We start from the raw sequence: 27,921 nt of genomic DNA, 5'->3' as shown, positions 1-27,921 counted from the left end.
CCATGTGCTCAGTTGAGCGATGTGGCCCATGGACCTCTTGTTCCTTATATATTCCGGTCAATTATATATTCTTTTAAGCGGAGTGAACAGGGAGAGGTAATTTACCTATTTTTAATGGTTAAAACATTTTTTAAAAATATTTATATAAAATTATAAATCAACTCCTTTCATATTAGATACGATTATATATGTACAGTGGAGGCGGTCTATGATGGCTCTCGGCAATCTCGTAATAGTTTCGTCCCTCAGTGTCCCAGCAGATCCCTTCCACGGTATGAGTTGGAATCGGAAGTAAATCAGGTGCGTGTCGTAGTGTACTCAATATATCGTCATTTTGAACTTTCCAGTAGTAGGCGTGGTCATTTAATGACGCAAGTAAAATCTGAGTACCGTCTACTGAAATATCACCAGAAGATGGATCATGGTTTTCCTCAAAATTATGTAAATGTGGAAGATGTACATTTGTTGTTATATCCACAGTATGATTGCTATTCCAACTCTCGGCGGCTAGACGACCAACTTGTCTTCCATGATCATGATGCTTTTGATTTGATATAAGAAATACGTTGCCATGTCTGTCTACCATCAAAACATCAGAATGACTGTCCCAGCTACAATTCAAAAATGCATGTACATGTGAATGAAGAATGTTATCTTAAAAACTAATACAAGATGTGTCAACTTTCTGAAGCTTAAATGCCTCTATATGGCAGCTAAGAGTCATGTTTTAAAGTAAATTTGTTAGTAAAGCTGAACACGATTCGTAAAAGGAACGTGTCCGCCATTTTTGTTCGGATTCTCGCTCTATCTGCAGACCCCTTTATAAAGGGCAGGACTTCGTCACTGTTAGTCGACACCGATGTAGACGGACGTATGCTATACAGCACTCGGTAGCGACAATAATAACGTAATGTACATGTACTTCGTCTAATGCCGGAAAGTAAGATACCAAAGAAACATACAATTATAGCTCTACAGGTCAGTGCAGTATACAAACAAACACAGATACACATAACTGCAATAAAATGTGAACAAATGTAATGGAAGATAACCAAAACGAACACGGGTGGCCATTCTACGCCGATACTCGTGATAATAAAGCAGTCATGTGTAACGAATCTGAACAGTACATGTGTATCGTAGATAATGATATCGAAAAAGGCGTATGCCTATTTACGATTCGTGTTCAGCTTTAAGTTGGTACTGAAGAAGTCATTGCCACAATGGTTATATGTAGGAAATGTGAAACATTCAAAAAATATGTCGAAAATTAAAGTTTTAAAGAAATCTTGCTTGTTACAAAGAATATCTGAGATAAAATTAAAAGCTCTAGTGCCGATGACCGTTATGGTCAAGGTCAGGTGGTCGTTAATGCTGCTACACCAAATTAACAGACAAATGAAACAAAATAGTACAAGTCCCCGCATGCAAGTTATTTTCTTTTTCTTACAAAAATAAGCTATAAATTTTTTACTTCTGTTAATCTAAATATATCTTACTGATAATGAATAGCGGACACTCCTGTCAGAATCTGATCAGAGTAAATAAAGTCGGGCTCCTCGACACGATAAATTGTTCGTGCGCCGATCATATCTCCTATGTAAATGCAACTCTTCGTGCCACAGGGACCAACAGCAATATCCTCCCAACGCTCATTCTGAGCAGGATATAACCTGAGAGTGGATATGATGACTGCATTTGAAGCGTTTATTGCGTATAGGTAAGGGTCGTTCCGGTCGCCGTCGTTGTGAGTGTAGAGGACACCACGGTGCTTACGACTTGCCGCTAGTCCGGAGGCATCCGAAACTTGTAAATTTTCCAAACGTGCAATGAGTTGACCGTCTCTAAACCTGGGACCTGAATGTACATTTTAAAATTATGTTATAATATATATCTTGTGAAAATTGCTTATTCGGTGGTAAAAGATCTAAAAGAAGGGAAACACTTGTATAATTACTAAAATAAAGTGGTGTGTGATAGGTTTATTGTATGTTGCAATTTTGTTATAATATATGTAACTTGTGAAAATTGATATTCATGGGTAAGCACTAGCATAATTACTATAATAAAGTGGTGATATATTTAATGTATGTTGTTTATCGTCCCATTCAAGAATGGTTCACTCATACATTTGGCGAACGGCTTAAATACATGTTTTTGACGTATAATAGGCATTTAGGGCCATTGAACAGTGTTAACACCCATTGTGGTGTGATAGAATCGGTTTTATGCTATTACCCGAAGACCTGTGATTTCATTTTCATACATGGCGCTAGAAGAAATAGTCATCAATTATGTTTCCGTCCCAATCATCGAACCCCAACTCCACTTCAACATTTCGTATATTCTATGTCGTTGTCACCAATACAATCTTTCTTCAAGTCAAATTAATGCTGACTGACGTTTTATCAAACTTATTGTTAGGCCATCTACACAGTGTATTGCCGACGGATTTTCCTGCTTATCCTCGATCATGACAAGTCGCACGCAGCGTGTGTGATCGGTCGGCAGGGGTTGCTCACTCGTCCATGGCACCTGATCCCACTTTTATTGTTTTAAGGTTTTATAGGTCTGTGATTGTTTGTACCTGATCTGTTTTGTTTAATGGACTTTTGAGCTTGAAGAGTTCGTTATCTTCATATATTCCATAGTACACTTAATGTAAATACATTTTAATTGACCATGTACGTGGAATTTGCCATATTATATTTTTGTACAGGCATATTGATCACTGTACCTCACCTTTAAAGAATTACAAAATTACACAAGTTTTGCATTTAATGTAAACAAAATCCAAAATTCCTGATATTAATTCCAATACAGATAATTTTTTTTTTACCTGATCCATGGGCGATATTTGTTCCACCAATAAGCACAGTCCATTTTAGAAACGTCAGGAATACCTTCATTTTCAGTGAAGATCTTATACGTATCGGTAAGCCAGAACTGAAAAAGAACAGCTGCCAGTAGGTGTAGTGTAATATTGTGTAAAGGTTCTAGATTTGCATTCAAGTAATCCAGTTTTAGATTGGCAGAAAAATACATAAATTTTCATTTTTAAATGGGATAAGAGTAATAAAGATGTCCACGTCAATACCTGATCATTAAGATTTCAAATAAAACAGTACTTCTATGGGACGGGGAGGGTTGTCACGTATGTTTATTATTAAAATCCTTATGAATGAGGAGGAATCAACGCGCAAATTCTGTTCTATTCAACATACTAAGTATATTGAAAAACAAATTTACTCGATGTTCTTTTTACCGATACCTTAAGATCAAGTGTATGCTTTTGTTCACATAGTCAGCAACTTTCGCAAAGATTTAGAGATGAAAAGATAATTGTAAAATTTCTTAATCGGATAGAAGACCTTATAAAAATCAGTATAATTGTATAGCTAACTTGCTTCAATCATATTTATATAAAAAAAAATATTTGCTTTGTGTTAGCCTACAGGAGACTCCATTAGTTTAGGGAGTAGGGTTGTCAATGCTTGTGTGTCAGTGTAACAAATGTTAAAAGGGCTTTAAAGAACAAAAACGGGACTCGTATGGTATAGCTGCAATAATGTAGCCCTCTCCGATTTTTTTATCTGATATTTTCTGGAGAGGGCTACAATTCCATCGCATCTCCGTAATGGTGCAAATATATTTTTTTTATACGGGTGATTGGAGGCAAATTAAATTATTTTTACATTAAACTTACTTCTTATAAGACGAAATTTTTATTCACTGTCAACAACATAGCCTGTTAAACTCGAAAACCATGTTAAATAAATCTGTGTCTTTCCCAGCTGCAATATTCAGCAGCCATGATAGTTCACGCGTGACGTAGTGAGACTTTCGCTTGAAATTTGGAACAACCAAATAAAGCAAATGTCGATGTTTATAAACGATTGTGCTATAATATATTACAAAAACATCGATAAATAAAACCATTTCAAGTGTTATTTTTGCGCAAACAGCGATACGTATGCTTAAAATAAGGGAATTCCTAATAGATCCGCTCCTATAGAACCTAAATTCTCATTGGCTGTCCCAAAATAAATCCATCAAGGTCAGTAAACATGGCGGATAAATTCAAGTTAAGCTGTTGACACACACGAAAAATAACCGATATATGGGTCGTTGTGAATATTTTTGGATCGATTTATGTTTTGCATAATTACATATTTGGATTCCAGATAAGAGATAATAATAAAATAGCCGTTTACTGATAATTTGAGCCGAAATCCGTGCGGGAGTTATCCACTGCCGCATCTGCGCCATTATAGAGATCCTAAGGAGTTGTAGCCCTCTCCCCAAAAAAAAAAAAAAAAATCGGAGAGGGCTACATTATTGCAGCTAGTATGGTACTGAACCAATACGTCATTAGTGTTAACGTTGATAAGTGTACGTAAATTATTGGGTATCGTCTAGCAGCGGTCTTGAACAAGGATGATTATGATTCCATACTAGATAATTTTATTCTTACATGATTTTAATGAATACATCACGAGTAGTGAACCTGATCAGAATAGTCATTGTTTGCACCTGTATGTAATCTTGACTAACGACGTGTTTATAGATAAGTAAAAGTCTCGTCTTCATACGACCACACTTTGATTCTGATAAAGAAAAGAAACTTCCCTTCAAAATAAGGTCAGTCATTTTAATTGTTTAATGTGTTCTTGCTTAGGTCAAAAGCTTGTTTGTTGTTCTTTCCTTTAGTGAGAATTTTTTTCTTAATTCACAAGACGAAATGGCACCAGATGTCCGCAAAGGGCTTTAAATGTATACACTCATTTAGCACTCAGGGCCATGCACTAAGCGACGACGGTTTTTGACGTGCCAAAGACTGCTAAAATGAATATTTCTAACCATTTTGATTTGTTTCTGAAACTAATAAAGAACATGTTCTTTTAATTTGATACTAACAGAAACACAACAATTAGTCGCTTTCGTTTTTCAGTGGATAAGAGGGTTTGTTCTTAAATCGTCTACGACTTATCTTTTACATCGCGGGTTCGCATCTACTGTGGGGAGTGGAGACTGGTTCCTCGAATAAGACCGTATAAATAGCTGTGCATTGTTGCAGTAGATGCGGACACGAAGAGATTTCCACGCCGCTTTATTTCGTGCCATATGAGTGAGAAATTCTGGAACGGACAACTTAAAAACTCAAAATCGATAGTCTGTTAAATACCGGTTTATAGCTTTATCTTATTTCTGAATGTACAAAACGTTTTCTTGCATACTTAGCTTAAAGCTGAAATACCTAGCAAATGAAATAATTTCAGCGCTATAGTATGGTAAATCCTTTTTGGTTACTCTCCGTTACGTCTTAGACTGGAAAATTCGATTATGTCAAGAAAAAATAATCTTATTTTAATATGCACCGAAAGGTTTTGTTGAAAGTATCTTTAAACACATTTGAGTACCATAATGGTTTGTTTTGTTTTTTTTAACGTCCCTTTCGAGAATTTTTCACTCATATGGGAACATCAACACTTGCCGGTATAGAGCTGCGAATTTTTTCCAATATAGTGACGTAGCATCGTTATTGAAAGTGGTAGGGGGAGGGAGATGGGGGGGCAGAGAAAAAAAATTACTTACCTGAAAAAGTTGATAAGCAAAAAAGAAAAATTGCCCAAAGTCGAAAATTCTATTTCGTAAAGGGGGGGGGGGGTAGAGGCCAACTTTTTTTCAATACCAACTTCTTTCAGTCCCAATTTTTTGGACCTACAATACTACATTTCCCTTGTATCACAAAACAGTTGGGGGCCAACCTGCCTTTCAATGAACATTTTCTAAAGTATAAGTAACTTGGGAAAAAAGTGGGGGAGGCCTGCCCCCCCCCCCCCCTTGTTGCTACGTGCCTGGAACAGTGAGGGATCATTTTCGTATTCAGACACGGAACCTTGGTTTGTACGTTATCCGAAGTACTGATCTCCGCGTCCCACAGTGGGATTTGAACCCGCGACGTAAAGATCAACTCTTTACTCCGAGATTCGAAAGCAGACGCTCAAACCACTGCGCCACGCGGGCAACCATACTGTAATTAATATTTTCAAAAAATGTTAATCCGTATTTTCGTTATCACAGAAGGAATTTATTTATTTCCTGACAATAGTTATTGGGAAGAGTTTCTCATTATCTTGGATTCAAGGTCAATAATGTTATCTTTGTCATGCGAAAATGGTCGTTACAATAGAAAATAATCTCTTGTAAGAATACAAATTGAATTCAACAAGTAGAAATATTATTGCAAAATCACTTTTTCTTCCAAAAAAAAACCTTTTCCCTGATATTATTTCTCTCAACGGTTTAAATTTCAAGATGGTTCCTAGTCACGTGATTAATTTACAGTTTTATTACATAAAATGCATTTGTAGAGGACTAATAAATGAGGAAACTCTATTTGGAAAAGATCTATTTATTTTACGCATGCTCATCCATTCTTAGGGAAAATGATTTCGACCAATTATAAATTGTCATTTGACGACATTTACAAAATAAACTAAATATCTAAATTTTCAGAGAACATTTGTCTATCAGTAAATAATTAAATGTTCATTTCTTTCAGATGAAAATAGTAGCGTTTCTGTGTTGTCTAGGCCTTGTGTAAGTTGAATATTCCGGTATATAATATAATAACTTAATTCATGTTATAGTGATTTATCAATTTTTCGATCATATGCCCAATCGCACCAATCTCGTTTCCAGCGTGACCTATCAAGCCATTATGTCCTTGGAATCAGAAAACGGGGATGACTGAATGTCTACAATATGATCCAATTTTGTTTAAACAGCCCTTAACGTTCCCTCAACTGATCCTTGTCCCGAGTCGGTTCATATCATGGTCAGGTTAACTTATTTTCGAAACATTTGATATCCAATAGATGTGCATATAATCAGGAAAATCTGATTCCTTTATTTTTTCAGGCATTTTCGGCACTTTGAGTTTTGGGGGAGCGTGGGGTATGTGAGCTTGCTCACTCTTTCTTTCATTTGCTTCTCGTTCTGTCTTGATTTTACATGTAACCACTACGCCATGACCAAGGATATTTCATTTCTTCAAAGTTCTTGACATAAGATGAAAGGTCTTGTCACAAGGATTACATAATTATGTGAAGAATGAAAGCACTGGCCCTACACCCTTAAAGTTATGGTCAAGGTTTGCTATTCAAAGTAGGTCAAACTCGACGGTCAAAGTTGTTGGTATCCAATGAAGTGTATTTTCACATATGTGAAGTATAAAAGCACTATTCCTTACCGTTCAAAAGTTATGCTTAAGGTTAAAGTTCTTTCATAAGTACGGAAATCTCCAAAGTGAAAAGGTCAAAGTTGATGGAGTATAAACGTTCTGGTATCTTCTGTTCAAAAGATATGGCCTAAGTAAAAGTTCGGATTTTTTTGTGCAAAAGATGGTTAAACTCCAAGGTCAAAGGTTCAATTTTGGTGGTACCCAAAGAAAGGTCTTGTCACAAGGAATGCACATGTGAAATATGAAAGTCATAACTCCACTAAATCAAAGGTTATGGGCAAGGTTTTTGCGTACAAACAGACAGAGAGACGTATGGACACGACAAAAACTATATACCCCCAAAACCTCGTTTACGGGGGCATAAAAATGAACAGAAAAGAAACGGGTTTCCTTTTCCGAACGTACAGCCGACGTGCTGGAAATCATAAAAACTGTTTGATGCAACAGTCGCTTGCTCAAAACGTTTAAATTTAATTTTATTAGAACTGAATGAACTTGTTAAACTATGCAGAAGTTTTTATTTAGTTAAGTATTTACAAAGAACGACCTTTAGTCGAGTTGTACTTACATTGTATTTGCCTACTGTAGCACACGGACAGCCTGTAACAAACCGAGGATATTTCTTGTAAATTGATGATTAACCATGTCGTGTTCTAACACGTCTATAGTAAGTTCGTTGTTCGACAATTCTGTTCTCGGTAATCTTTCTCGGTTGAAGGACGTCGTCATCCGACAAAATTCAGAACTGGGATAATAATGAAAAGTTCGAAGTTTTGGTTAAGAGTTTCGTCTAAAACAACGCTGAGTATTCCCTGAACGTTCTTAAACCGACGCTACCACGTTCTCATGATTTGATGTCATTCATCAACATTTTTATCAAACGTTGCAAGAACTAGGTTGGTGTGATGGGGTTTTAAGTGGGGTACACCTAAAATTTTGATACTTTGTATTGGGCATATATTCATGCTTATTTGATAGATCTGCCGATTCTGAGCCACAGAGGGAGTATATTTTATTTGAGAAAGTTGATCATGACCTAAGTGGATGTCTTGACCGCAGTGAAGTTGACAATATTTTCCTTGCCTTTGATGTAGATCGTAAGTTTCTTTATTTGCACGACGATCACATTTTTAAAAATAATTGAGCACATTTTTTGGTTTAAAACGTTCTTTTTTTCTGTACAAAACATGACCTAGTAAGTGCACAAATTCTAGAAAACAGTAATCATACTTTTTCATTGTTGATACCCATTGTCATAGATAACCAGGAAGTGACCCGGGTGGAATTCGAAAACGACTGGGTCACTGCATACCATCTCGGTAACGCTCGAGAAGCCAACCTACTCTTCACCAAAGCGGACACTAACGGAGACGGGCACCTGACCCACGCAGACATGCCTCTCATTTACACCTACTTTGACATGAACAGTAAGTCTTTTCAAAAACCTTGGCTGAGTTGTAGTTATTGACGATTTCTGACAAGTTGTGTTAAGGAAAGATTTAAAAACTTTTTGCTCTTGTTCTGTTTTACAATAAAGAAATCTCTAATCCATGTTGTCTATTATGTGTTGTTTTTAGGTGACGGTTGTGTAGACATGAACGAGTTTCTTACACAGTGGGGAGATCTAAAGCTAGCACCTGTCGATGTTGACATCATTGATGCCGGGGACACCAGCTCTATGGCTCCACCGACGACACATGCCAATCATGGGCGTTAATATTACATCTTGTAACTTACGATTAAACAAATTTTGTAGCATTTTGTCTAAAGGGTTCCAACAGGATTCATCATTAATTTAAATAAGTTAATGGTAAAATAACACTGTGAGCCTGCATGGTTGAAATGAAAAGATTTCGTCTATGAACATGCAGTTGGTGTGACAGACGGACGGACATCCCAATCACAATACACCTTGCCACTTTTTAAGGGAGAGGGGCATAATAACTGCCAAATGCAGGTTTGTTGATATTAATGTAGCTTACAAATTGAGTCCGAAGCTTACATGACCTGATGAACTGTGGGTTGATTTCTTGGAGGGTGTGTTTTTCTTTTTCATGCATTAGTCCTCCTTCCTTTTACACTCATATGTTGACTTTATTGACGATTCTTTCTCTCCTTGCATTATCTGATTAAAACTCAGGGATCTGACAAGTCCAACCCTTCCTGTATTTTCCTCCTTGTACCTGACCTGGTCCGTACCAAAAGATCTTTTAAAAAGCTTTAAGACTGAGTTTGAATTCTAAGAAATATATTGTCTCATAGGGTCTACAGACTGAAGCCCCAAAATAAAAATATACATTATTTTAGGTTGATTTTCTAGTGATTAATATATTGAAAACGAACATAGACAAGAATATATAAATCCTCTTCTGAAAGAAAATATATTAAAGACATCTAAACAATCAATTATGTCGAGGAGAAGAACAGATTTTCAGCACATTTATTTATGATGTTGGCCGTGGTATGTTATAAAGGAGCAAAGGGTCAAGAAGCGATATAAAAAGCAGCAGCAGTATACAATCTTAAAGCATACACAATTAATAAGCAAAATAAAGTCGTTCCGTGTTGACCACAAACGATAATAACTTAACATTTCAAGGTGTATTTATGTTGTCTTGCCGGATTAAGCACGAACGTTTCTTCTAAAACAAGTAACAGCTATTCAAAAAGCTTGCCTGACTAATACGATCAATATCTATAGAACCTATAAGCATGACAATTTATACATTGGGGTAGGGGGGGGGGGTGTTTAATTGTTTCACTAGAGTAAATTATGAAGATGTTGCACAAAACATGTATTCATTTTAAGTAAATTGTATGATACTCATCAGAGCAATGGGAAAAAGAACATATTTTTTTTATAAAACTTATATATTGTTTGTATCTCCAAAAAAAATGAAAGCATGTACATGTCCCGCTGTAGATTCGAACCCGCAACGTAAAAATGCACACTCCGTGAGTCTAAAAATGGTTTTAGAGGGAAAAAACTAATATAATTGATTAATGCTGAAAAGCATGGCTATATGTAAAGGTTACATAAATTAGATTCAACTGCATACAGCATAGGCTTCGAGGAAGACAGCTGAAAATAATACTACAAGAAATTGGGAATCCTAACGGTATGACTGACATGCAGAATGCTTTTAATAGTTTCTTGGATATGCCAGAGCATTAAAGATTGTTGGAAACGTGGAATAAAGAAAGCTCTATATTCTTAAAAGACCCAACAAACTTGACTGCGATATATGAATGGCGATAGGCGCGGATTCAGGAAGTTTTTCCCAGGAATGAGGGGTCCACATCAAAAATATTTGTACGAACAAAAAAGTAATACACTTTCTCAATCCTGAAATGGGAGAGGACACTTTCATAGGTTTATACTGTCATTATAGGAGGAAACCCCCTGAAGGGGGGTATGATCAGATGTATTATTTGGCCAGTACATCCTCTTAAGAAATTTTTGTTCGTTTTGTTTTTTACATGTATTACTTTAAATGATGTAACTTCTAACTCACTTCACAATATCACCGATATGTTATTTTTCCAAGCTCGACCAGATTCCGACAAAAAAGAACATTCTTTATATAATTCATGCAGTTTTCATTTCCATTCAATAGAATAGTCCAAGAAAAGGGCGCAAATACTTACATTTGACATTTTGGCGCGAAATGATTGTGGCACCCCTTATCTAAAAGGCAAATGGACTAATTCAGTACTATAGAAACGCAGAAAAAAGGTCAAACTGACATGTCCGTATAAGAAATAGCATGAAATAAATAGCTACTAGCAAAACGCTAAAGGAAATAAATACATCAATGAATTGTTTCAACAAAATGGTTATTTTTCTGCTAATTGTTGTTGCTAAAACGCATGTAACAAATTCCGATGAAAATCAGCATGCACAAAATTTTGCTGGCTAACTGTTACCTCTTAGCTTCGCACCTAGGAAATAGTGATCCTTAGTAGTGCCTGACGCCGTGACGTCAGGCAATTATCTTAAAGCTGAAAACGACCCATAAAAGGAATTTTCAGCCATATTAGATTAGTCGCAAGCTAAATCTAAAGCCCCTATATAAAGCCGCTCACTGAGTCACTGTTCAGTGTTTTCAGTCGTCACCGGTATGAGTTCGAATCTCGGTCGCGACTGAAAATAGGTAGCAACTGTTCCTGCGCCATACGATTGGCATATTAATTAACGTTGCTAGTCCCTCTGACTCCGGTGTTGGCAAGATAACGATTCCTCACTGTTCCATGGTAGTTAGAACCAGATAAAGGTGTAAATTCCTGTGATGGGACGTAAACTACAAACAATCGATCATTCGTCATGCAGTCTGTTTGAAGCAGCAGCAGGACATAAATGTAATGTGTCATCAGTTGAATGTATCGGCGAAAACGCAAAATAGTCGAAACTTTGGATGTAACAGGTAAGGCACACCCAACGTTATCACTCTCACGAACATCAGTCTAACAATTAATTGTCGGCTTAAATTAAAATTTAGAAAATTGGAAGTTGTACTATAATTTTAATAACCTGGGTTTTAACAATAACTTAACAAAACGTGTTACTTGACTTGTAAACCTTCGATTTTCCTCTACTTGCCTCTCGAATAGACTTACTGATGAAAACCCAGAACATGTGCTAATACTGCTGCACCTTTTCCATCTGAATGTGCCTTAAAATTATAGAGGTACTATGAGCACTGATCTCACTTAATGACCCCCACTTACCATATGATTTTAATGGCAAAGTGCATGTGTTTTTTTTTTCAGCGACAGGAGCACCGGAAGTTAGTATAAATTGTTTTTGTTTCAGATTTAAAATGTTTTGAAAAAGGATATCTCTTGTAGATGGAAAGATCACTTTTGTAAGTGAAGAGTTTTTAGCTCACCTTAGTCGAAGGCTTAGTGATCTTTTCTGATCACATTTTGTCTGTCGTCCGTCTGTCTGTTGACTTTTCACATTCTCGACTTCTTCTCAAGAACTACGGGGCAAATTTTAACCAAACTTGGTACAAAGCATCCCTGGGTAAAGGGAAGTTTAAATTGATAAAATGAAGGGCTAAGTTCCTTCACAAGGGGAGGTAATCAAGAAAAGACAAAAATAAGGTGGGCTCATTAAAAACATCATCTTCTCAATAACCACTGGGCCAGAAAACTTGAAACTTATCTGGAAGCATTTTGGGGTGCATGTGTTGATCCTCAATTGTTCAGATCATGACCCCTGGGGGTAGGGCGGGGCCACAGTAGGAAATCAAAGTTTTACATAGAAATATATAAGAAAAAACTTTAAAAATCGCAAGAACCACTGGGCCAGAAAAGCTGAAACTTATGTGAAAGCATCCTGGGGTAGTGTAAATTCTAAATTGTTTCAGTCATCACCCCGGGGTTAGGGTGGGACCACGACAAGAAAAGTTTTACATAGAAATATATAGGACAAAACTTTAAAATAATCTTCTCAAGAACCACTGGGCCAGAAAAGCTGAAAGTTATGTGGATGCAGCATCCTGGGGTAGTGTAGATTCTAAACTGTTTAAATCATGAGTAGGGCAGGGCCACAAAAGGAAATTAAAGTTTTACATAGAAATATATAGGAACTAGAGCAAAGATCGTTGCAAAGCAACGAGTAGGTCTTCCGTCCTGTTTGACCGGAAGTAAATTTTATTTTTTAAAAAAGAGAAATGACGTCTTTAATGATTTAAATCTTCCAAATCTATGTTGAAAATTGCAAAAGTAAGCCATTTTTTGCTACTTCCTGTTTGACTGGAAGTGACGTCGACGGACGGAAAATTAAGTTTTATGCTTCCTGTGACAAATATTTCCCCAGAACATGTCAAAAACAGCAAAAATATGCAGTTTTGGACTACTTCCAACTTTGCTTCTTTGATGTATAACAAATTCTCAATACTTTTTGAGCTATCTGGAAAAAAACTTTTGGCCCTTCTAGATCCCTTGATTTAGGGGTCAGCCCTTTTTCTGAGATATAATTTGAAAGATCTTGTAATTCTGCACAAATTTATGTTCTATATGTTTTACAAAATATTTTTAGTTTAGAAGATAAAATGCAAAATATAAGTAATTTTTGGCTCTTTTAAGCGTTCTAATTTTTGACCCCAATATAGCGCCATTTTGAATAGAGAAATCCAAAAAACAAAAACCGATGTGCACAACTTCAATCCCTGTATTATCTAAAATCAGTAAAATTTTGGCTCCAGCTTTAGCCGTCTATGAGCCTTTGTCTGGAAACTAAAGCCTATAAATTTTCGTTTAAAGGGAAATAACTCAAAACCGGAAGTGACTTTTTGAAATTTTAGATAGCATTCTGATAGAGTTTAGTAACTTCTAGTACCTCTGAAAATTTGAGCAAAATCAATTGAGAAATGAGTGAGTTATGAGGCTTCAAAGTTGGCGTCTAGGAAGAAGAAGAAAAAAAAAAGAACTAGAGCAAAGCTCGTTGCAAAGCAACGAGTAGGTCTTCCGTCCTGTTTGACCGGAAGTAGCTTTCATTTTTAACAAAAATGAGAAATAACGCCCAAAATGCTTTGAATCCTCTATTGCTATGTTAATAAATGCAAGAATAAGCTATTTTTTGCTACTTCCGGTTTGACCGGAAGTGACGACGACGCACGGAAAATTAAAATTAAAGTTCCCAGAGACATATGTTACCCAAAAACTTGTCAAAAACGGCAAAAATACGCGTTTTCCAACTTCTTTCAGTTTGACCGGAAGTGACGACGGTGGACGTATTTTGACGATTTCATTAGATTAAGCTTGACATTTTCAACAACTTTAGTTCTTTGATGTATAACAAATTTTCAATACTTTTTGAGATATCTGGAAAAAACTTTTGGCCCCTCTAGATCCCTTAATTTAGGGGTCAGCCCTTTTTCCAACACATCATTTGAAAGATCTACTAATTCTGCACAAATTATGTTCTATATATTTTAACAAAATATTTTTAGTTTAGAAGATAAAAAGCAAAATATGAGTAATTTTTGGTTCTTTTAAGCGTTCTAATTTTTGACCCCTATATAGCACCATTTTGTACAGAGAAATCGAAAAACAAAAAACGATGTGCACAACTTCAATTCTTCTTTTATCTAAAATCAGTAGAATTTCTGCTCCAGCTTTAGCCGTTTCTGAGCATTTGTCTGGAAACGAAAGCCTATAAATTTTCGTTTAAAGGGAAATAACTCAAAACCGGAAGTGACTTTTTGAAATTTTAGTCACTATTCCGATAGAGTTTATAGACGTCTATAATCTCTGAAAATTTGAGCGAAATCCGTTGAGAAATGAGTGAGATATGAGGCCTCAAAGTTGCGGTCTAGGAAGCAGAAGAAAAAAAGAATAATAATCTTTACCGACAGAATCAGTAGAAGGTCTTCCGTTGGAAACGGAAGACCTTAAAAAAAACTTTAACAATCTTCTCAAGAACTATTGGGCCAGAAAAGCTTAAACTTAAATTGTTTGGAAGCATCCTGGGGTAGTGTAGATTCTAAATTGTTCAAATCATGACCCCCGGGGGTAGGGCGGGGCCACAATAGGAAATCAAAGTTTTACATAGAAATATATAGGAACAAACTTTAAAAACCTTTTTCTCAAGAACCACTAGGCCAGAAAAGTTGAAACTTATATGTAAGCATCCTGGGGAAGTGTAGATTCTACATTATATAGGGAAAGAACTTTTTAAATCTTATTCTCAAGAACCACTGGGTCAGAAAAGCTGAAACTTGTGTGGATGCATCCTGGGGTAGTGTAGATTCTGAATTATTCAAGTCATGACCCCCGAGGGAAGGGCGAGCCCACAATAGGGAACATAAGTTTTACACTGAAATACATGTATATAGGAAGATACTTTTAAAAATCTTCTTGAAAACTACTGGGCCAGAAAAGCTGAAACTTTTGTGGAAGCATCCTGGGGTCGTGTACCCATAAGGAAGGGTGGCGTCACAATATGTATTACAAGGGGGAAATTTGGTAAAGAACAGCATGGTCAAAGCTACTCAGGTGAGCGATGTGGCCCATGGGCCTCTTGTTTTACTATCAATTTGATATTCTCATTTAAAAATCAACATTTCATTTAGTTTTCTAATATGATTAAATATGTATGACATATATTACTTTCATATCCATTTTTGATTGTCTGGTAATATTTTAAAATTATCGATTTTATTTCCTTCATATCATGATTAAACATAATGTTGGACTATCCATTTTAAACAAAACCCTGTATTAGAGTACACAGGAGGTGACATTGTTATCGTATTGGGAATTCAGTTTTTCAAAGTTTCAGAATAACCCACCTTCTTATCAACACTGAATGAGTCTGATAAAGAGTCCCACCATAGGTTAACGCATGTATAGCCAAAAAAAAAAGAAAACAATTCGTAATATGAAATGTATATACATGTAATGGGTGTTAAGAAAGTTCATTCCATATTTTACTTTTATTTTCAAAAAGAAATACGATGATAAGCTATTTACATTTTGTTACATTTTATGTTTACAGAGTCCATTCTTGCTACTGATAAGGTTTCAAATGTCTTGTTGAATCAATAAGCGGAGGGCAGGTATTATAAGTATTTATAACAGATTATGTCTGTACAGAAAAATTAGGGGTAACGCATATTTGTGACATATATTAAGCACACAGGTCAACGCATCCTTTCAAATACTTTGCAAAAATTATTATTTCGGTGAAAAATTTTAAAAAAAATTCTTTTGAAAAGCGATCTCCTGGATGCTTATCAGCTTCTCTGATGTAAGATGAGCTTTGAAGAAACAAAAGTAAATTATCCTTTATTTTTCACTCAAAATGACTAGCATTTCTATCATCAGTTGCTTTAAAGATATCACATATATTTTCATATGAAAGAAATATCCTATAACTTCCTGCTAGAAATGATTTGCTATAAATCTAAAGCACACTCTTATGATTTTGTCAGACTTCAGAATTCATCTCTTTAGTTAAGGACTGCTTTGAAATTTTTGAAAATATTTCATCATGGAACGAACTTTCTTACCACCCTTTACATGTAAATATAGCATTTCAGAAATCAAAATTTTTCTAGTGCTTAATTAAATCTGTTGTAAAAATATACAGTTTATTTGCTGTCATGGTAGTTTTATGAAGAGATCGACGACTGATTCTGCAATTGAAACAGACCAACTCCAATCACTAAAACGTAAAAGTCAGCTGTCGAATGTAAAAGTAAATCTCTTCATAACACTCCATTACAAACCATTCAAAACAATTCGTGAATTTATTTAAATAGCACAGCAGAACATCAGGGAAAACAGACTGAGTTATCTTTCTTTTTACATAGTTTCATATTTTTATTTTTAAGGGAAAAATAATTCTACGGACTGTGTACAGAATTTTTATAAAAATTGTCTATGTAAGATCTAAGACATTTATATAATGTATTTGTAATGTATTAGAACGGAGGCAGGTGCTTGTTGCTATGATATCAGGAAATAAACAAGTCTCGTGTCCTTTATTTGTTTAATTTATTCGTCAGCTTACCTTAATATCTTAATCTGTGTTAAAGATTGGGGGAGGGGGGATCAGATATAATATTTCTTCTAACAACAAAAAAAATTATTAAACATGTGACAAAGAGTAAGCAATTCTTCATCTATTCATTTTGCAATCATTTTATTAAAACAAACACGGTGATACAATATATATGTATATAAACTCAAAATGAATTTAATTTTAAATTCAAGCGCTGTACAAATGTGTTGAGATGATAGAAAATTTTTTTTCAACATGTAACCCCCTTTTTTATTTTATGTATAAAATCATAAGTACTACACATTAACTTAAAAAAAAATAAGACACATGTAATATTGAATCATTCATTTTCCTTTATGGAATGATAAAGCAATGCAAAAATTTAAATGGTTAATATTTAGTTGAAGAAATAAAGGTATAATGTTCGTTGATATTTTAACTATTGTTATTGTGTGCATATTTCACAACAGCAACGACATCAGGTGATGATGAATAATCACGAGTGATCGATATCTTATATTACGAACAAATACAGATTACACAGTGCACTGTCAGCATTCCTCCAGTCATGAGTGCACAATAAATACAGAAATATCCCGAATTAAATGCCCTCGTCAGCTATTTTCTATTTTAAGCATTGACGTGTACTCAGGTATATAAACGAGCGCCTGTTGTTGTTGTATCGGAACTAGCGGGACAGCTACCCAGATCTTTCCACTTTCCAACATGGGGGTGGACTGGAGCTGGGTCCTTTCACGCAAAAAGCAATAACAAAAACCATGAGCAACGCTTACTTCGTAACCTCCCTGGATTTTCGCGTCTAGGGTCAGTTCTCGGTTCTTGGGCCCTTGCCACAGCAACCCCGCTGTCGCTTTCCAGCGCTAGGGGTCGGCGAGGATCACCCAGGGACCACAGTACAACCTCCTTTTCACGGATGTTACATAAAATACACCGTGGTTGGTGGTACGTGTTTGTGGTCCTTGGAATATTTCATCGTGCTTGATTCAAAGGTAAGTTTTCAGGAAAAATAATTATGTTTTTACGAGATTTACTTTAAAATTAATTTTCACAGAAACTGGGAAAGAAATTCTTTCTTGACGAGAGGAAGTTTTGTTATGGTAATGATAATAAACAGGAAAGCGTGTTTTTATAAGTAATGGGAACTGTGAAGTAAGACGACAATACGTCAAGAAGAAGGTAGTGCTAGAACCAGGTAAGCACAAGTAGTGTTTGTTCTTCAGGAAGTGGAGGTTACGAAGGAAGGCCTTGGAATGGTGTTTGTCACTACTCTCTGCGTGAACGAAAGATTATCAAAAAGCCTGTTCAAATTTTATTGTCAGACTATCTCACTCCACAGTTATTTGTCGTAAACTTTGAATTTCCAGTTTCCATAATGTTTTACTTATTACGACAAATATCTATGAAATACCTGTGTTTGAAGAAAAAATTCTGAACAGTTTTTTTGATTCACAATTATTTATTTTATGTTACAACGTAGGAAATCGTACTGAAGAACAAATAAAAACGAATGTTAACTAATACAGTTTTGTTTTTGTTATTTGTTTATTTTTTTTTTTTTGGAGGTTTTACTTTTAAAGCTAACCTGAGCCGAAAGCTCAATTGAACCTTTCTGATTCCCCATTTTCCGTCTCTCTGTCCGTTTGTTAACGCTCACATTTTCAGCTTCTTCTCAGGAACCATTATATGCCAATTTTAAATAAAAATATTTACATTTCCAATTTCTTTAAATTTGTCCGAGACAAAATCAAATGTAGTTAATGTACTTTATTTCCTCATCGATAGGCGCGGTTAAAAAAATCACGTGCTAGGCGAGACAAATAGAGAGACAGAAGCGGGACTTGTAGCACGTGGATTGGCGGAATCAAGAGTATGTAAATACAAGGAATAATTGAACTGTAAGATTTTTCGATTTCATGACGATGATCAATCGATTGGCTTGTGTGAACATTTTATGCATTCGGCGTTTATACGAAGTATCATGCAAGCCATTCGATTGATCACATCGAAAAATGAGACAGTTATTCTTTAAATTAATACAAATCATCCTTTGATGAAGGGGAGTATGATTTGTTCAAATGAAGCTAACGGTGAGGCAACAATAGGGGATCCAAGTTTTACGTTGAATATATGTATACGAAGAAGAACAACTAGACCCCACCTCTGTTGATTGTTCGACGAAATCCTGGCTTACGATTGGTTGAAGTCTGTACACGTGAAGGAGGTGGATTACTTATACTCAGTCAATACGCGTCGATGTTCTCAGTAACTAACACAATGTGACGTCATAATAGTCACAGTATAAGCGTGACGAAGCATGTAGGCTAGCAGAGAAAATATTTAAAAACCACAGATAATACGTAAATGTTTCATCGGTGGGGTAAATTTGTTACATAGGTTTTTAGTGACAGGTATGAAATTTACTAACCAGGTATCACCCTTACCCTGTCACTAAAAAAAAGATGTAACTAATGATTTATGCGGAAACATCCTTTGGTAGTGTAGATTCTAAATTATTAAAATCATAACCCCCGGGGGTAGGGAAGGGCAACAATAGGTAAACAAAGTTTAAAATTGCAAAATATAGGGGGGGAAATCTTGTCAAGGATCAGTGGGCCAGAAAAAAAATGAAACCATGCTTGGGTAGTGTAGATTCTAAATTATTAAAATGATGGCTCATGGGCTAGGGTGGGGACACAAAAGGAATCTAAGTTTAACATTAAAATACATATATGTATAGGCAACAAGATATGTTTGTGAAACACTATGCACCCGGCGGCATCAAAGTTCGAAAGATATATTTTTAGTACACAGGTCACAAGTTCATTGACCTTGGTGTTATTTGAAAGATTTAGTGGAGTATACATACTAAATATGAAATCCCAATCTCTCTTGGTTCAAAAGTTCTGGAGAAGATCCAAAAAAAGACTATTTTTGGTATAAAGGTCAAGGTTATCGACCTTGGTGCCATCCGAAAGAAATTAACTAGTGGAGTAAGCATAACAAATATGAAGTCTATATCTTCTATGGTTCCAGAGTTGTGGCAAAGGGTCGAAAAAGCTATTTTTAGCATCGAGGTCACAGTCAGGGTGACAAGGTAATTGAACTTGGTGTCAGTTAAAGGGCTTCTCTACCTCTTATGGTTTAAAAGTAATGGCAAAGGTTAAAGTTGACAACAGACAGACAGACAGGACAAAAACAATATGCGTCCAGAATATATCCGGGCGCATAAAAATCTTCTTAAGAAACACTGGAACGGAAAAGATTAAACTTAATATGTAGAACTATTTGGGAGACATTACACACCACGCACTTGAGTGGAACCCCAAGGAAAACGTCGAGTTTGGTGTCCCAGGACAACTTTGCAAATGTCAAGTGCAGAGGAAATCAGACAGTGTGAACATAGCTGGGGACATTTGAAAAGGGCTTCTCAAAACATAGTGCGATGGAAAACTGTTGCCGAGGCCCATGTTCCACAAAAAAACAAAAGGAACTATGATGAGAACATCCGTGGGTATTTTTTAAAAGCTTTAAGATTGCCGTTTGTCTAGAAAATCATCCTTATTTTATATAAATATTTTAAGCTTTAGTCCAATGTTATTAATTGCAGTTGCTATAAAAATTCCTTAATTGCCTTTGCTCTTTTAAAAATCCCTTTTAAATTCATAATTCTTTAGTAATTTTGAGAATCACAAAGGGTGAAATTTTCATACACAGGCATTCCGACAAAAATAGTACTAGTATCTTATAGTTTTAACTGACAGTTGATTATAGGCTTATGGCACGAAGAAATAGTTCAAATCCCGCAATTAGTTTACGAACAGCAGGAGAAAGTATCCGTATTCGTTTTCTTTTAAATATGTCGATATCTGCTGCACTATATCATTTCATACAATGGGTGTTCTGTTTCCATTTACATCAGGAATAAAAGAAGCAAATTGTTCTTGTCAGCATTTTTTAAAAGTAACCAGAAGTCTCTGTCGAGACTGAAGCTCTACTGGTTTGAACTTATAGCAAAGGAAGAGAGAAGTACATGTACTTAAGCAGCTGGGATTTGAAACTAAATAGAAAAATGATCGTTGATAAAGTCTCTTTAGGTTCTTAGTGTAGTCTACTTGTGTGCCAAGTTATACTGAAATCAGACCAAAACTGTAGGAGGAGTAGCATTTTGAAGCAATTTTACAGACATTTCTATTTTTAGTAACCATGGCAACACCGTTCATCAAAATTAAAATTCGACACACAGAATTATGTATCTTAGTGTAGTCTACTTGTGTGCCAAGTTATATCGAAATAAGACCAAAACTGTAGGAGGAGTAGCATTTTGAAACAATTTTACAGATATTTCTATTTTTAGTAACCAAGGCAACACCGTTCATCGAAATCAAAAACCGATATATAGAATTATGTATCTTAATATAGTCTACTTGCGTGCCAAGTTATACTGAAATCAGACCAAAACTGTAGGAGGAGTAGCATTTTGAAAGAATTTCACAAAAATTTCTATTTTTAGTAACCAAGGCAACACCGTTTATCGAAATCAAAAACCGATGCACAGAATTATGTATCTTAGTGTAGTCTACTTGTGTTCCAAGTTATACTGAAATCAGACCAAAACTGTAGGAGGAGTAGCATTTTGAAAGAATTTCACAGAAATTTCTATTTTTAGTAATCACGGCAACACCGTTCATCGAAATCAAAAACCGATACACAGAATTATGTATCTTAGTGTAGTTTACTTGTGTGCCAAGTTATATTGAAATTAGACCAAAACTGTAGGAGGAGTAGCATTTTGAAAAATTGTTTACGGACGGACGCCGGACGCATTACTATCGCATAAGCTCTTCTGGTCTCTGACCAGTAGAGCTAAAAATTAGCTTTTCACCCCATATGTGTATATTTAAATAAATATACAATAGTTATTAATTGACATTTTCTTTTAGTGAGATTATTACTTAATAAAAATTGTACTTTGACTTCGTTGCCATAATATTTGTTCTCGCTTGTAAAATAAATTAAAATTGTTGAGAATTCTTGAGGACATGAACTCTAACAGCGGCATATTTCATGAAGCACATTCACATTATTTCTTTTCTGATGACTTGCCACGTATTTTTATCACTCACGGATATTTCTTTGAAAAATGTCTTCATACTTTATAAATGCTTTTTCTATGAAATTTATTGATTTCTTGATCATGCCAGTTGACATAAGGCAAAGAATAATAGATGCCAATCTTGATATTATTATTATAAAAGCAATTGGGCTAATTTGTGACAGTTCACAATTGAACTGATCTTAACAATTTCTGACAAATTAGCCATTACGTAACTATTAAACATCAAATGTTTTTCTTTGACTTAGACAAAGCAAAAGATCTTTTAGAAAAGAAAAACACATTTACAACGCTGAAAGGAGTTGAAAAATTAAATCAATTTCATCATCGTCATTATTAACTACTTTGATGTTAAAGAGCAAACAAAGGAACGACTTTTAAAAGTACATATTTATTGCAATAGTCAGTTATAGCAAATTTTCTTCCTTGGGTGGCAGTGAGGGTATCTCTGACAACAATCGCTAGATGATTGGCAGCTGTAACCATACCAGCAGTCGTAACAGACCTTCACATGGGGGTCGCACACATTATACCTTCTACAGCAGTCAGAGGAAGTGGCGCATCGCTTCCGGTAGCATTTATAGTCCGGAAGTTGTTCCCAAGGACGCGATGAGCTGGAAACCCTACAAGACGAAAAATATTATACTGCAGCGGTAAAAATCGAAACATTATGCTATTAAAATACATTATCTAACCATTGTAGCGGAAATTAGCTTAATGTATAGAATAACAGCAATTAAAGATCCTGAATCATTATTGATTAATTAAACATTTTCTGACAAAGGTGAACGGTCTTGCAATGAAATAAATGCTAGAGGTATTATCTTAGAATAAGGAGCTAATGACTGTCTAAATGTTGCATAACTTATCAGCATAACCTTGTACAAACTTGAATATTTTAATTTGATAATTCTATCGAGATTTTGAGTTGAATTCCATAAAGAACTTAATATGCATTTCATTTTAAAAAGTCTTTGCATCTTTTGCAAAATGCATTCATCTTCAAAGTTACATAACAACAATTAAATAAAATTGAATGTATCTCTCAATAATGAGTTTCACATTTTGATGTTTCAAATCTGAAAGGGCTCTATGAATTGATTATTAAGCATTACCTTCTACATCGAGATCCAAAGTGTTAACAATGTCAACCATTCGATTTCTTAACTAATAATTACAATTACAATGTGACGCAATTTTAACTCTTAGGTATCTTACTTCATACCGTTTGTGTAAATATATAAGCACTCAAACCAAGAAAAGAAACGTGCACTGTAAATACTATATGCATCATATGCACAATATATGTATTATAAATAAAACAAGATTAAATACATGTTGATTAAAAAATGATACATTGATTGCGCAAATTAGAAAAAAAGGAAAATCACTAACTTTGAACCCTCAACCATATAGGCCCATACGTATCAAATGGATATGATGCATATAAAAAGTGTTTACCGTAAAATTAATTTAATTTGACTATAATTCATAAAATCATTTGGTAGAAATTAACCAATCTGATCTGAATTACCTTTGTCGACCTCCCGAGTAGCGATACGAAGGACGGGGTCTACCACGTGACCCAAAACCATATGACATCATAGCATATCTGGAAGAGAAAAAATAAAATAACATAGGTATAGTATAGTCTAAGAAATAAAAACTTTAAAGAGAAACGTAAACTAAGATGCTTTTATAATAGATATCGCGATGTAAATTCTAAACACCAATCAATTTGCTGCAAATTACCAGTAGAGATTTGCAATATGGTGACAGTGTTTTATCACATTATCATCCTACATGTATTACGAAAATAATAAGCATTCAGTACAATCATAAAATTGTGTCAGTTACATAGTATCGATTGAACATGCATTCGTCTTGAGATTAAAGTTACAGAATTGCGAAAAATTCCGTGTTTTGTCACTTCATCTGCCCTTCACGAAAATAATCATCCATACATGTATAAAGCCTGTGAGGTACGTAAATGACTACTTAAAATGAGAGAGGAATTTTAAAAATATATATCTTTTTTTCAGATTGATGCAAGGGTTAAAAAAAAAACTAATTTACGATATAGAAGATCGGAAAAGTCTTAAAAGAGAATTGTTATATATAAATTGAAGTACCTTTTATCGGGTGGGAAGTCTCTGTCTATATCATTGTCATTCCCTGAAGCAAAAGGCAAAGCTAAATACATACATATTCAATAATAGCGTACAGCTTAAGCCACAAGTACGAGTTTGTATGTTTTTTATATGTCTAAGAATATTTTACCTGAAGCCATTGTTGTTGTTACGAGAATGAAGGCAAATATAAATAGATGAGTCCAATATAGTCCAATAGAGGTGTAAATTTTACTTGCTTCCATTATAAATCCTTGAAAAGAAGGAGTATGGTATAAAACGACAAACACAAAACCAGAAGTCTCTGTCGAGACTGTAGCTCTACTGGTTTATACTTAAAACAAAGGAAGAGAAAAGTAGCAGTTGGGACTTGAGACTTTAAATCAGCAATAAATAGAAAAATGATCCTTGCCACTCATCAAAATAAAAACCAATGCACAGAATTATGTATCTTAGTGTAGTCTACTTGCGTGCCATGTTATACTGAAATCAGACCAAAACTGTAGGAGGAGTAGCATTTTGAAAGAATTTCACAGAAATTTCTATTTTTAGTAACCAAGGCAACACCGTTCATCGAAATCAAAAACCGATGCACAGAATTATGTATCTTAGTGTAGTCTACTTGTGTGCCAAGTTATAATGAAATTGGACCAAAACTGTAGGAGGAGTAGCATTTTGAAAGAATTTCACAGAAATTTCTATTTTTAGTAACCACGGCAACACCGTTTATCGAAATCAAAAACCGATGCACAGAATTATGTATCTTAGTGTAGTCTACTTGTGTGCCATGTTATACTGATCTGTAGGAGGAGTAGCATTTTGAAAGATTTTCAAAGAAATTTCTATTTTTAGTAACCACGGCAACACCGTTTATCGAAATCAAAAACCGATGCACAGAATTATGTATTTTAGTGTAGTCTACTTCTGTGCCAAGTAATATTGAAATTGGACCAAAACTGTAGGAGGAGTAGCATTTTGAAAGAATTTCAAAGAAATTTCTATTTTTAGTAACCACGGCAACACCGTTCATCGAAATCAAAAACCGATGCACAGAATTATGTATCTTAGTGTAGTCTACTTTTGTGCCAAGTTATATTGAAATCAGACCAAAACTGTAGGAGGAGTAGCATTTTGAAAGAATTTCACAGAAATTTCTATTTTTAGTAACCACGGCAACACCGTTCATCGAAATCAAAAACTGATGCACAAAATTATGTATCTTAGTGTAGTCTACTTGTGTGCCAAGTTATATTGAAATCGGACCAAAACTGTAGGAGGAGTAGCATTTTGAAAAAAATGTTTACAGACAGACGGACGACGGACGCATTACTATCGCATAAGCTCTTCTGGTCTTTGACCAGTAGAGCTAAAAAATCAACACAGCCTTCGCCTTATTAGTTGATTGTGAGCCTTCAACGAATGTAATTAATAATTATATTGGTTCCACGAACTTCTGCAGAATTGAAAACTGTTACATAAACAGTGTATTTACCAGTTTTTTTCTTTTAAAAAATAATTTTAAATGAATGAAATGAAGAATTGTATTGACTTTTGTTAAAAGTATTTTTAGCATGGAAATTTTAATGCTACAGAAAAAGGTTTTAGGTTTGGGAAGGATTAAATAATGCAAACTCCTAAGGGATTTTAAAATTGAAATTTCCTAAATCTTAATTAAGGTATGGGAAGGTTGAATTATGTAAAATCCTAAGGGATTTTGAAGTTAAAGTTTCCTAAATCTTTTCAAAGGTGTTATCGCTAGAAATGTAGTAGAAATGTAATAAAAGGCCCATGGGCCTTATATGTCACATGAGTATCATGTAACAACTTTCCAACAATTGAATATGTGTTTTAAAACAGAGGCAATGGAATTCACAATTTTGAAAGAGACCATTGCTTTTTAGCACGCTTACTTTGGTTACATAATACCCAGAGGTCGATCAGATGAACAAAAAGAAAATGCATTTCCATTTTATAACCAGCTATGCATTCCGTCCCACAGGAACAACATGCCCTAGGGCTACATCTTTCAAAATTTTAGAAATTTTATAATAAATGTAATTCATTATAAATTGTGGATTAATACCAAAGATTTCAAAGATACCAAACATTTCAATCCATTGATTTATTTTCAGACTATGAAACCCCCGTCCAAGTACTCCTGACCCAAGGTCCCTGAAATTAATCATTTTGGAAGAAGCAGCTTTCTTCATCATAAATATGTACTTAAATCATTGGCATAATACCCAGGAGCAATGGAAAAGATTTTCAAAGAATTCATGAATTTTCTCTATATAAACTTTAGAGCCCCGCCCGAACACTAGAACCCTTGATCCAGGGACCCTGAAATTCACAAATCTCAAAGAGGCATCATTCCTCATCATATCTATTGTAATAGTGTTGGATTTGTGTAAAATAAAGTTATAGAACTTGCCAGAATATTTATATTAACTTTTATTAGGTCACCTGAGTAAACTCAGGTGACCTATTGCTATCTCTTTTCGTCCGTCGTCGTCAGTCGTACGTCGGTCGTAAACTTTTGAACATTTTTAGCTTCTTCTCTGCAACCACTGAACCAATTTCAACCAAATTTCATACAAAGCATCTATGGGTAAAGGGAACAAAAATTGTGAATTTCATGACCCCTGCCCCCCTGGGGCCTGAGGGGTGGGGCCGAAACCACTAAAATTAGTGCAATTTTAAAATATCTTCTTCTTTACTCCTGGACATCAAGCAGTCAAACTGTTTGCATGATTGTAATCAGCATTGAGTCCTCTACCAAAATTGTGAAATTCATGGCCCCAGGGGCAGGGGTTCTAGTGCTAGGGTGGGGCTATAACGAGTATATAGTGAAAATGCATTATTTCTTTGAAAATCTTCTTCTCTGCTCCTAGGTAATAAATAAACTAACTAAATACATAGTTATGATGAGCAAGAGTGCCTCTACCAAAATTGTGAATTTTATGGCCCCAGGGTCAGGAGTTCAGGTGTAAGGGCGGGGCTCTCTATTGATTATATAGTGAAAATACATGAATTCTTTGAAAATCTTCCTCTCTGCTCCTGGGTATTAAATAAACTAATTAAGCACATAGTTATGATGAGCAAGAGTGCCTCTACCAAAACTGTGAATTTTATGGCCCCAGGGTCAGGGGTTCTGGTGTTAGGGTGGGTCTCTCTATGAATTATATAGTGAAAATACATGAATTCTTTGAAAATTTTCTTCTCTGCTCCTGGGTATTAAATATATTAATTAAGTACATAGTTATGATGACCAAAAGGGCCTCTTCCAGAATTGTGAATTTTAAGGCCCCAGGGTTAGGAATTCTGATGTTAGGGTGGGGCTCAATTGATTATATAGTGAAAACACATGTACATGAATTCTTTGAAAATGTCCTTCTCTGCTCCAGGTTATTAAGCAGATGAACTACTTATATAGTTATGATGAGCAAGAGCCCTTCTTCCAGAATTGTGAATTTCAATGGTTAGGGGTACCATAGAGGGGGGGGGGGGCTTCTACTCTAATATACTGAAAATGAATTGTTTGAAATCTGTTAGTTTGTATTAATCAAATATTTTTGATAAGCAAGGGTGCCTTTTCAAAAATTGTGCAATGTGTGGACCTAGGGTCAGGGGTTCATAGGGGCACTACTGATTATTGCTGAATTACTGATTGGTTGAAATGCAATTTTTTTCCCCTACCTTCCCTATGGGTATTAAGTAACCAAACTAAGCAATTGTTAAGTATATAGTTATGATTAGCAATGGTGCCTCTTTCAAAATTGTGAATGCCATAGCATCTGGCTTAAAATATGAAAACCGAATTCAATCACGTGAAAGTTGTTGCATGATACTCAGGTGACCTATAAGGCCCAAGGGCCTCTTGTTTAACTTGTTATTAAAA

General features: G+C 35.2%; 3 protein-coding genes across 3 annotated transcripts; 1 reads left to right on the top strand and 2 right to left on the bottom strand.

Annotated features, from left to right (window-relative positions):
• Positions 1–172: 172 nt before the first annotated feature.
• Positions 173–2,935, bottom strand: LOC134239572 (uncharacterized). The gene is made up of 3 exons (XM_062721736.1): positions 2,840–2,935; positions 1,500–1,857; positions 173–611 (listed from the first exon to the last, which is right to left on the bottom strand). The coding sequence occupies exons 1-3, from the start codon at positions 2,907–2,909 to the stop codon at positions 173–175; spliced, it is 867 nt and encodes a 288-aa protein (XP_062577720.1). The 5' UTR covers positions 2,910–2,935.
• LOC134239574 (uncharacterized) lies at positions 2,878–8,963 on the top strand. The gene is made up of 5 exons (XM_062721738.1): positions 2,878–2,935; positions 6,566–6,603; positions 8,225–8,343; positions 8,506–8,673; positions 8,824–8,963. Exons 2-5 carry the CDS (start codon positions 6,566–6,568, stop codon positions 8,961–8,963), a joined length of 465 nt encoding a protein of 154 aa, XP_062577722.1. The 5' UTR covers positions 2,878–2,935.
• Positions 8,964–22,266: 13,303 nt separating this feature from the next.
• LOC134239570 (uncharacterized) lies at positions 22,267–24,273 on the bottom strand. The gene is made up of 4 exons (XM_062721735.1): positions 24,175–24,273; positions 24,027–24,069; positions 23,429–23,506; positions 22,267–22,517 (listed from the first exon to the last, which is right to left on the bottom strand). Exons 1-4 carry the CDS (start codon positions 24,266–24,268, stop codon positions 22,298–22,300), a joined length of 435 nt encoding a protein of 144 aa, XP_062577719.1. The 5' UTR covers positions 24,269–24,273; the 3' UTR covers positions 22,267–22,297.
• Positions 24,274–27,921: the final 3,648 nt, after the last annotated feature.

The sequence above is a fragment of the Saccostrea cucullata genome, unplaced genomic scaffold (genome assembly GCF_032062105.1).
Source record: "Saccostrea cucullata isolate Sc308-1 unplaced genomic scaffold, CSIRO_AGI_Scuc_v1 ctg8642, whole genome shotgun sequence".
Classification (NCBI taxonomy): Eukaryota; Metazoa; Mollusca; class Bivalvia; order Ostreida; family Ostreidae; genus Saccostrea; species Saccostrea cuccullata.
Note: the sequence above shows the minus strand (reverse complement) of the source record. Positions and strands in the feature narration are given on the sequence as shown.